The sequence below is a fragment of the Coregonus lavaretus genome (assembly GCF_964263955.1).
Source record: "Coregonus lavaretus genome assembly, contig: HAP1_SCAFFOLD_568, whole genome shotgun sequence".
Classification (NCBI taxonomy): domain Eukaryota; kingdom Metazoa; phylum Chordata; class Actinopteri; order Salmoniformes; family Salmonidae; genus Coregonus; species Coregonus lavaretus.
Window position 1 is genome coordinate 316,108 of NW_028157357.1, and position 12,333 is coordinate 328,440.

Sequence of the window (12,333 nt, forward strand, 5' to 3'; positions counted from 1 at the left end):
AACATAACCCAATCTGACATACATTAACTCATGGCTGCTGGTCCCGTTTCAACATAACCCAATCTGACATATATTAAAACATGGCTGCTGGTCCTGTTCCAACATAACCCAATCTGACATACATTAACTCATGGCTGTTGGTCCTGTTCCAACATAATCCAATCTGACATACATTAACTCATGGCTGCTGGTCCTGTTCCAACATAACCCAAACTGACATACATTAACTCATGGCTGCTGGTCCTGTTCCAACATAACCCAATCTGACATACATTAACTCATGGCTGCTGGTCCTGTTCCAACATAACCCAATCTGACAAACATTACCTCATGGCTGCTGGTCCTGTTCCAACATAACCCAATCTGACATACATTAACTCATGGCTGCTGGTCCCGTTTCAACATAACCCAATCTGACATATATTAAAACATGGCTGCTGGTCCTGTTCCAACATAACCCAATCTGACATACATTAACTCATGGCTGTTGGTCCTGTTCCAACATAATCCAATCTGACATACATTACCTCATAGCTGCTGGTCCTGTTCCAACATAACCCAAACTGACATACATTAACTCATGGCTGCTGGTCCTGTTCCAACATAACCCAATCTGACATACATTAACTCATGGCTGCTGGTCCTGTTCCAACATAACCCAATCTGACAAACATTACCTCATGGCTGCTGGTCCTGTTCCAACATAACCCAATCTGACATACATTAACTCATGGCTGCTGGTCCCGTTTCAACATAACCCAATCTGACATATATTAAAACATGGCTGCTGGTCCTGTTCCAACATAACCCAATCTGACATACATTAACTCATGGCTGTTGGTCCTGTTCCAACATAATCCAATCTGACATACATTACCTCATAGCTGCTGGTCCTGTTCCAACATAACCCAATCTGACATACATTAACTCATGGCTGCTGGTCCTGTTCCAACATAACCCAATCTGACATACATTACCTCATGGCTGCTGGTCCCGTTCCAACATAACCCAATCTGATATACATTAACTCATGGCTGCTGGTCCTGTTCCAACATAACCCAATCTGACATACATTAACTCATGGCTGCTGGTCCTGTTCCAACATAACCCAATCTGACATACATTAACTCATGGCTGCTGGTCCCGTTCCAACATAACCCAATCTGACATACATTAACTCATGGCTGCTGGTCCCATTCCAACATAACCCAATCTGACATACATTAACTCATGGCTGCTGGTCCTGTTCCAACATAACCCAATCTGAAATACATTAACTCATGGCTGCTGGTCCTGTTCCAACATAACCCAATCTGAAATACATTAACTCATGGCTGCTGGTCCCGTTCCAACATAACCCAATCTGATATACATTAACTCATGGCTGCTGGTCCTGTTCCAACATAACCCAATCTGACATACATTAACTCATGGCTGCTGGTCCTGTTCCAACATAACCCAATCTGACATACATTAACTCATGGCTGCTGGTCCTGTTCCAACATAACCCAATCTGACATACATTACCTCATGGCTGCTGGTCCTGTTCCAACATAACCCAATCTGACATACATTACCTCATGGCTGCTGGTCCTGTTCCAACATAACCCAATCTGACATACATTACCTCATGGCTGCTGGTCCTGTTCCAACATAACCCAATCTGACATACATTACCTCATGGCTGCTGGTCCTGTTCCAACATAACCCAATCTGACATACATTACCTCATGGCTGCTGGTCCTGTTCCAACATAACCCAATCTGACATACATTACCTCATGGCTGCTGGTCCTGTTCCAACATAACCCAATCTGACATACATTAACTCATGGCTGCTGGTCCTGTTCCAACATAACCCAATCTGACATACATTACCTCATGGCTGCTGGTCCCGTTCCAACATAACCCAATCTGACATACATTAACTCATGGCTGCTGGTCCTGTTCCAACATAACCCAATCTGACATACATTAACTCATGGCTGCTGGTCCTGTTCCAACATAACCCAATCTGACATACATTAACTCATGGCTGCTGGTCCATTCCAACATAACCCAATCTGACATACATTTCCTCATGGCTGCTGGTCCTGTTCCAACATAACCCAATCTGACATACATTAACTCATGGCTGCTGGTCCTGTTCCAACATAACCCAATCTGACATACATTAACTCATGGCTGCTGGTCCTGTTTCAACATAACCCAATCTGACATACATTAACTAATGGCTGCTTGTCCCGTTCCAACATAACCCAATCTGACATATATTAACTCATGGCTGCTGGTCCCGTTCCAACATAACCCAATCTGACATACATTAACTCATGGCTGCTGGTCCTGTTCCAACATAACCCAATCTGAAATACATTAACTCATGGCTGCTGGTCCTGTTCCAACATAACCCAATCTGAAATACATTAACTCATGGCTGCTGGTCCCGTTCCAACATAACCCAATCTGATATACATTAACTCATGGCTGCTGGTCCTGTTCCAACATAACCCAATCTGACATACATTACCTCATGGCTGGTGGTCCTGTTCCAACATAACCCAATCTGACATACATTACCTCATGGCTGCTGGTCCTGTTCCAACATAACCCAATCTGACATACATTAACTCATGGCTGCTGGTCCTGTTCCAACATAACCCAATCTGACATACATTAACTCATGGCTGCTGGTCCTGTTCCAACATAACCCAATCTGACATACATTAACTCATGGCTGCTGGTCCTGTTCCAACATAACCCAATCTGACATACATTAACTCATGGCTGCTGGTCCCGTTCCAACATAACCCAATCTGACATACATTAACTCATGGCTGCTGGTCCTGTTCCAACATAACCCAATCTGGCATACATTAACTCATGGCTGCTGGTCCCGTTCCAACATAACCCAATCTTACATACATTAACTCATGGCTGCTGGTCCCGTTCCAACATAACCCAATCTGACATACATTACCTCATGGCTGCTGGTCCTGTTCTAACATAACCCAATCTGACATACATTACCTCATGGCTGCTGGTCCTGTTCCAACATAACCCAATCTGACATACATTAACTCATGGCTGCTGGTCCCGTTCCAACATAACCCAATCTGACATACATTAACTCATGGCTGCTGGTCCTGTTCCAACATAACCCAATCTGACATACATTACCTCATGGCTGCTGGTCCTGTTCCAACATAACCCAATCTGACATACATTACCTCATTGCTGCTGGTCCCGTTCCAACATAACCCAATCTGACATACATTAACTCATGGCTGCTGGTCCCGTTCCAACATAACCCAATCTGACATACATTACCTCATGGCTGCTGGTCCCGTTCCAACATAACCCAATCTGACATACATTAACTCATGGCTGCTGGTCCCGTTCCAACATAACCCAATCTGACATACATTAACTCATGGCTGCTGGTCCTGTTCCAACATAACCCAATCTGACATACATTAACTCATGGCTGCTGGTCCCGTTCCAACATAACCCAATCTGACATACATTACCTCATGGCTGCTGGTCCTGTTCCAACATAACCCAATCTGACATACATTAACTCATGGCTGCTGGTCCCGTTTCAACATAACCCAATCTGACATACATTACCTCATGGCTGCTGGTCCTGTTCCAACATAACCCAATCTGACATACATTAACTCATGGCTGCTGGTCCTGTTCCAACATAACCCAATCTGACATACATTACCTCATGGCTGCTGGTCCCGTTCCAACATAACCCAATCTGACATACATTAAAACATGGCTGCTGGTAAACTGTGGTGCAGGATTTAAAGTATTAGGAATGGAATGCACAACATAAGTTATTATAACGTAAAAAATGTATTTCTTATTTTATTTTATTTATGTATTTATTAATATATGAAAGGTATTATTTCAGTTGTCTAAAACTCAGACTGTAGGATAAAATAAAATCTGTTAATTTCCCAAAAATTCCCAGATTTTCCAGTAATTACGGATGGAAGATTCCCGGAATAAGGATGGAATATGCAGGAAATCAGAAAATCTGGAAATCCTCCAACCGGGATAACAACAATAACATCAACAATAATAACAATAATAACAATAACAACAACAATAAAAACATTAAACAAATAATAATACTAATAATAATAACAATAATATAACATTATAATAATTAATAATAAAAACAATAATAACAATAATAACAATAACATATTATATTATACAATAATAATAACAATCAACAACAACAATAACAACAATAATAATAACAATAATAATAATAATAATAATAACTAATAATAACAATAACAATAAGCCTAATACCCATAACTATAAAAATAACAATACATCATATTATTAACAATAACAACAGCAATGATAATAATAACAATAATAATAATTACAATAATAATCATAATAACACGTTTACTTTCTTTCCATGACAAAGATTGTTATTCAAATCAAGCACTCAGTGCAGAGAAGGGAACAGATCTAGTGGATGTGCCCCGAACGGCTCCCTATTCCCTATAGTACACTACTTTAGACCAGAGCCCAATGGGCCCTGGCACCCTATTCCCTATAGTACACTACTTTAGACCAGAGCCCAATGGGCCCTGGCACCCTATTCCCTATAGTACACTACTTTAGACCAGAGCCCAATGGGCCCTGGCACCCTATTCCCTATAGTACACTACTTTAGACCAGAGCCCAATGGGCCCTGGCACCCTATTCCCTATAGTACACTACTTTAGACCAGAGCCCAATGGGCCCTGGCACCCTATTCCCTATAGTACACTACTTTGGACCAGAGCCCAATGGGCCCTGGCTCCCTATTCCCTATAGTACACTACTTTAGACCAGAGCCCAATGGGCCCTGGCACCCTATTCCCTATAGTACACTACTTTAGACCAGAGCCCAATGGGCCCTGGCACCCTATTCCCTATAGTACACTACTTTAGACCAGAGCCCAATGGGCCCTGGCACCCTATTCCCTATAGTACACTACTTTAGACCAGAGCCCAATGGGCCCTGGCACCCTATTCCCTATAGTACACTACTTTAGACCAGAGCCCAATGGGCCCTGGCACCCTATTCCCTATAGTACACTACTTTAGACCAGAGCCCAATGGGCCCTGGCACCCTATTCCCTATAGTACACTACTTTAGACCAGAGCCCAATGGGCCCTGGCACCCTATTCCCTATAGTACACTACTTTAGACCAGAGCCCAATGGGCCCTGGCACCCTATTCCCTATAGTACACTACTTTAGACCAGAGCCCAATGGGCCCTGGCACCCTATTCCCTATAGTACACTACTGCTGGTAGGGAAGAGGGTGCCATTTGGGAGAAAAAAAATTACTATGGGAGTTTGAACCGGGGTCGGGGGTCAATTCCATTTCAGTCAATTCAGGACATACAATTCCAATTATTTTCAATAAGGAAAATATGGAACTGGAATTTGGTTTACATTCTGAATTGACTGGAATTGAAATGTAATTGACCCCAACCCTGGTTTGAGTTACCTTTACTGGTGTTAGTGCAGACTGGGAGGGGTGTTAGTGAAAAACAAAACCACTTGTCATCTGCTTAACAAACATATCTATGGCCGTGTTCCAGGCCGACTACATTGCAGACGTTGCACTGCATCAACCAATGGTTGTGGGCATCAGATTACTATATATGATGTGGTTAGCTGATATGTTAAATAGATCATCAGATTACTATATCATATGATGTGGTTAGCTGATATGTTAAATAGATAATCAGATTACTATATCATATGATGTGGTTAGCTGATATGTTAAATAGATAATCAGATTACTATATATGATGTGGTTAGCTGATATGTTAAATAGATCATCAGATTACTATATCATATGATGTGGTTAGCTGATATGTTAAATAGATCATCAGATTACTATATCATATGATGTGGTTAGCTGATATGTTAAATAGATAATCAGATTACTATATATGATGTGGTTAGCTGATATGTTAAATAGATCATCAGATTACTATACCATATGATGTGGTTAGCTGATATGTTAAATAGATCATCAGATTACTATATCATATGATGTGGTTAGCTGATATGTTAAATAGATCATCAGATGTTAGCTGATATGTTAAATATATAATCAGATTACTATATATGATGTGGTTAGCTGATATGTTAAATAGATCAGATTACTATATCATATGATGTGTTAAGCTGATATGTTAAATAGATCAGATTACTATATCATATGCTGTGGTTAGTTGATATGTTAAATAGATCATCAGATTACTATATCATATGATGTGGTTAGCTGATATGTTAAATAGATCATCAGATTACTATACCATATGGTGTGGTTAGCTGATATGTTAAATAGATCATCAGATTACTATACCATATGGTGTGGTTAGCTGATATGTTATATATCTATCCAGGTGTTGTGAGATCTGGCAGGAGTCTGCAATGTAGTCAGCCTGGAAATGCGGCCTTTGACTTAATCACTTCGCCAGAAATATTGTGCGTGTTTATGGTTTATCTTCTCAAGGGACAGGGGGACTGGTGTTTGAGTGGAGGCCCAGGGGGTACAGGGGACTGGTTTCTCCAGAGTGTTTGAGTGGAGGCCCAGGGGGTACAGGGGACTGGTTTCTCCAGAGTGTTTGAGTGGAGGCCCAGGGGGTACAGGGGACTGGTTTCTCCAGAGTGTTTGCGTGGAGGCCCAGGGGGTACAGGGGACAGGTTTCTCCAGAGTATTTCAGTGGAGGCCCAGGGGGTACAGGGGACAGGTTTCTCCAGAGTATTTCAGTGGAGGCCCAGGGGGTACAGGGGACAGGTTTCTCCAGAGTATTTCAGTGGAGGTACAGGGGACAGGTTTCTCCAGAGTATTTCGGTGGAGGCCCAGGGGGTACAGGGGACTGGTTTCTCCAGAGTGTTTGCGTGCCCGGGGGGTACAGGGGACAGGTTTCTCCAGAGTATTTGCGTGGAGGCCCAGGGGGTACAGGGGACTGGTTTCTCCAGAGTGTTTGAGTGGATGCCCAGGGGGTACAGGGGACAGGTTTCTCCAGAGTGTTTGAGTGGAGGCCCAGGGGGTACAGGGGACATGTTTCTCCAGAGTGTTTGCGTGGAGGCCCAGGGGGTACAGGGGACAGGTTTCTCCAGAGTATTTCAGTGGAGGTACAGGGAACAGGTTTCTCCAGAGTATTTCGGTGGGGCCCAGGGGGTACAGGGGACTGGTTTCTCCAGAGTGTTTGCGTGCCCGGGGGTACAGGGGACAGGTTTCTCCAGAGTATTTGCGTGGAGGCCCAGGGGGTACAGGGGACTGGTTTCTCCAGAGTGTTTGAGTGGAGGCCCAGGGGGTACAGGGGACAGGTTTCTCCAGAGTGTTTGAGTGGAGGCCCAGGGGGTACAGGGGACATTCTACCTCAGCAGAGGTTTTCTACCTCAGCAGAAGGAGACTTACTCTGGACTGAGGAGGAGGGAGTAGAAGGGACACACACCCAGGGGACAGGGGACAGGTTTCTCCACAGTGGTTGATGGGAGACCCAGGAGACAGGGGACAGGGGACAGGTTTCTCTACAGTGGTTGAGGGGAGACCCAGGAGACAGTGGACAGGGGGGGACACATCCAGGGGACTTACTCTGTCCTGAAGAGGAGGGATTCCGCCTGGGCTCAGAGGACTGGGTGGAACGACCCTTAGAGCTCCACACATTACCCACCAAGTTCCCAAAACAGAGGACTGGCAGAGAGGGCAGGTGTGTATGTGTGTATGTGGGGGGTCCACATGCATTTCAAATGTAGAAAATAATTCAATTTACAGAAAGAAAAAGAAAACAGGTAAGTGTGTATAATAATAATACGTACATCTATACATCACGTATATGGAGTCTCAATCATCAGGAGGAAGAGGAGGAGGAGGAGGAGGAGGAGGAAGTGGAGGAGGAGGTGGAGGAAGAGGAGGAGGAGGAGGAAGAGGAAGGAGGAGGAGAAAGTAGCTGAGTCAAAGGAGAGGTGGAAAGACAAATGGAAGGAGAGAGAGAACGACAGACAGACAAAGACAGAGAGAGAGAGAGAGAGAGAGAGAGAGAGAAGAGAGAGAGAGAGAGAGAGAGAGAGAGAGAGAGAGAGAGAGAGAGAGAGAGAGAGAGAGAGAGAGAGAGAGAGAGAGAGAGAGAGAGAGAGAGAGAGAGAGGAAGAGGGACAGACAAGTGTCCCTACCTTTGACATCGTCGTCCTCGATGATGGTGTTTGCGCTCTCTATAGACTCCTGGAGAAAGAATGAACAGATTGATCTATAATCTGGTGTGTACACTGAGTGTACAAAGCATTAGGAACACCTTCCTAATATTGAGTTGAACCCCCTTTTGCCCTCAGAATAGCCTCAATTCTTCGGGGCATGGACTCTACAAGGTGTCGAAAGCGTTCCACAGGGATGCTGGCCCATGTTGACTCCAATTGCTTCCCACAGTTGGGTCAAGTTGGCTCCTTTGGGTGGGTGGACCATTCTTGATACACACGGGAAACTGTTGAGCGTGAAAAACCCAGCAGCGTTGCAGTTCTTGGCACAAACCGGTGCGCCTGGCACCTACTACCATCCCACATTCAATGGCACTTTTGTCTTGCCGATTCAACCTCTGAACGGCACACAATCCATGTCTCAATTGTCTCAAGGCTTAAAAACTCTTCTTTAACCTGTCTCCTCCCCTTCATCTACACTGATTGAAGTGGATTTAACAAGTGACATCAATAAGGGACCATAGCTTCACCTGGATTCACATGTCAGTCTATGTCATGGAAAGAGCAGGTGTTCTTAATGTTTTGTGCACTCAGTGTATAATGGTAGTTTATAAGGATCACCATGATCTGTTTCTAAAGCAGCATCTACTCTTCCTGGGGTTTATAAGGATCCCCATTAACTATTTCTAAAGCAGCATCTACTCTTCCTGGGGTTTATAAGGATCCCCATTAACTATTCTAAAACAGAAGGCTACTCTTCCTGGGGTTTATAAGGATCCCCATTAACTATTTCTAAAACAGAAGCTACTCTTCCTGGGGTTTATAAGGATCCCCCTTAACTATTTCTAAAACAGAAGCTACTCTTCCTGGGGTTTATAAGGATCCCCATTAACTATTTCTAAAACAGAAGCTACTCTTCCTGGGGGTTTATAAGGATCCCCATTAACTATTTCTAAAACAGAAGCTACTCTTCCTGGGGTTTATAAGGGTCCCCCTTAACTATTTCTAAAACAGAAGCTACTCTTCCTGGGGTTTATAAGGATCCCCATTAACTATTCTAAACAGAAGCTACTCTTCCTGGGGTTTATAAGGATCCCCATTAACTATTTCTAAAACAGAAGCTACTCTTCCTGAGGTTTATAAGGATCCCATTAACTATTTCTAAAACAGAAGCTACTCTTCCCTGGGGTTTATAAGGATCCCCATTAACTATTTCTAAAACAGAAGCTACTCTTCCTGGGGTTTATAAGGATCCCCCTTAACTATTTCTAAAACAGAAGCTACTCTTCCTGGGGTTTATAAGGATCCCCATTAACTATTTCTAAAACAGAAGCTACTCTTCCTGGGGTTTATAAGGATCCCCCTTAACTATTTCTAAAACAGAAGCTACTCTTCCTGGGGTTTATAAGGATCCCCATTAACTATTTCTAAAACAGAAGCTACTCTTCCTGGGGTTTATAAGGATCCCCATTAACTATTTCTAAAACAGAAGCTACTCTTCCTGGGGTTTATAAGGATCCCCCTTAACTATTTCTAAAACAGAAGCTACTCTTCCTGGGGTTTATAAGGATCCCCATTAACTATTTCTAAAACAGAAGCTACTCTTCCTGGGGTTTATAAGGATCCCCATTAACTATTTCTAAAACAGAAGCTACTCTTCCTGGGGTTTATAAGGGTCCCCCTTAACTATTTCTAAAACAGAAGCTACTCTTCCTGGGGTTTATAAGGATCCCCATTAACTATTTCTAAAACAGAAGCTACTCTTCCTGGGGTTTATAAGGATCCCCATTAACTATTTCTAAAACAGAAGCTACTCTTCCTGAGGTTTATAAGGATCCCCATTAACTATTTCTAAAACAGAAGCTACTCTTCCTGGGGTTTATAAGGATCCCCATTAACTATTTCTAAAACAGAAGCTACTCTTCCTGGGGTTTATAAGGATCCCCCTTAACTATTTCTAAAACAGAAGCTACTCTTCCTGGGGTTTATAAGGATCCCCATTAACTATTTCTAAAGCAGAAGCTACTCTTCCTGGGGTTTATAAGGATCCCCATTAACTATTTCTAAAACAGAAGCTACTCTTCCTGGGGTTTATAAGGATCCCCATTAACTATTTCTAAAACAGAAGCTACTCTTCCTGGGGTTTATAAGGATCCCCATTAACTATTTCTAAAACAGAAGCTACTCTTCCTGGGGTTTATAAGGATCCCCATGATCTGTTTCTAAAGCAGCAGCTACTCTTCCTGAGGTCCACACAAAACATGAAACATGACATAATACAGAACATTAATAGACGGGAAACAGCTGAAGGACAGAACTACATACATTTAATATAAAGTATATACATGTATACACACACTGTCAGTGCTGTACCTTGTTCCCATCTATTGGGTTGTGGATCACTGTGGTCTGGGGTTCCTAGGGAGACAGAGAGAGAGAAGAGAGAGAGAGACAGAGAGAGAGACAGAGAGAGAGACAGAGAGAGACAGAGAGAGAGAGAGAGAGACAGAGAGAGACAGCGAGAGAGACAGAGAGAGAGACAGAGAGAGAGAGAGAGACAGAGAGAGAGAGAGAGAGAGAGAGACAGAGAGAGAGACACAGAGAGAGAGAGAACGAGAGAGAGACAGAGAGAGAGAGAGAGAGAGAGACAGAGAGAGAGAGACAGAGCGAGAGAGAGACAGAGAGAGAGAGACAGAGAGAGAGAGAGAGACAGAGAGAGAGAGAGAGACAGAGAGAGAGAGAGAGAGACAGAGAGAGAGAGAGAGACAGAGAGAGAGAGAGAGAGACAGAGAGAGAGACAGAGACAGAGAGATGAAACGATAAAAACAAAGAATAGAAAGAGAGACAACAGTGGAGGAGGAGGAGGAGTAGAAGGAGGTTGAGGAGGAGGAGGAGGAGTAAAGGTCAGGTGTGTGTTGGGGAGGGAGGGAGCGAGGTGGGGAGAGGGAGAAGTGGGGAGGGGAGGGAGGGAGGTGGGGTGGAGGAGTATTGTAGATATTCAGCCAGGTACACATTAGTAACTGGACCGTATCCCAACAGCAGGAAAAATTGCGTGTGCTGGTATATATATGGGAGAACAAGTATTTGATACACTGCCGATTTTGCAGGTTTTCCTACTTACAAAGCATGTAGAGGTCTGTAATTTTTATCATAGGTACACTTCAACTGTGACGGAATCTAAAACAAAAATCCAGAAAATCACATTGTATGATTTTTAAGTAATTCATTTGCATTTTATTGCATGACATAAGTATTTGATCACCTACCAACCAGTAAGAATTCTGGCTCTCACAGACCTGTTAGTTTTTCTTTAAGAAGCCCTCCTGTTCTCCACTCATTACCTGTATTAACTGCACCTGTTTGAACTTGTTACCTGTATAAAAGACACCTGTCCACACACTCAATCAAACAGACTCCAACCTCTCCACAATGGCCAAGACCAGAGAGCTGTGTAAGGACATCAGAGATAAAATTGTAGACCTGCACAAGGCTGGGATGGGCTACAGGACAATAGGCAAGCAGCTTGGTGAGAAGGCAACAACTGTTGGCGCAATTATTAGAAAATGGAAGAAGTTCAAGATGACGGTCAATCACCCTCGGTCTGGGGCTCCATGCAAGATCTCACCTCGTGGGGCATCAATGATCATGAGGAAGGTGAGGGATCAGCCCAGAACTACACGGCAGGACCTGGTCAATGACCTGAAGAGAGCTGGGACCACAGTCTCAAAGAAAACCATTAGTAACACACTACGCCGTACGCAAGGTCCCCCTGCTCAAGCCAGCGCATGTCAGGCCCGTCTGAAGTTTGCCAATAACCATCTGGATGATCCAGAGGAGGAATGGGAGAAGGTCATGTGGTCTGATGAGACAAAAATAGAGCTTTTTGGTCTAAACTCCACTCGCCGTGTTTGGAGGAAGAAGAAGGTTGAGTACAACCCCAAGAACACCATCCCAACCGTGAAGCATGGAGGTGGAAACATCATTCTTTGGGGATGCTTTTTTGCAAAGGGCACAGGACGACTGCACCGTATTGAGGGGAGGATGGATGGGGCCATGTATCGCGAGATCTTGGCCAACAACCTCCTTCCCTCAGTAAGAG

General features: G+C 43.7%; 1 protein-coding gene across 1 annotated transcript in view; it reads right to left on the reverse strand.

Moving 5' to 3' along the window:
- The window catches only part of LOC311125513 (calcium/calmodulin-dependent protein kinase type II delta 1 chain-like), a gene marked incomplete at its 5' end in the record, with an annotated part of 47,026 nt that extends 36,374 nt beyond the window's left edge, over window positions 1–10,652 (reverse strand). Inside the window, 2 exons of the mRNA XM_084199554.1 lie at window positions 8,217–8,265; window positions 10,608–10,652. Of these exons, the coding sequence (XP_084055680.1) occupies window positions 8,217–8,265; window positions 10,608–10,652 (94 nt within the window). The remainder of the gene's footprint in view (window positions 1–8,216; window positions 8,266–10,607) is intronic.
- Window positions 10,653–12,333: the final 1,681 nt, after the last annotated feature.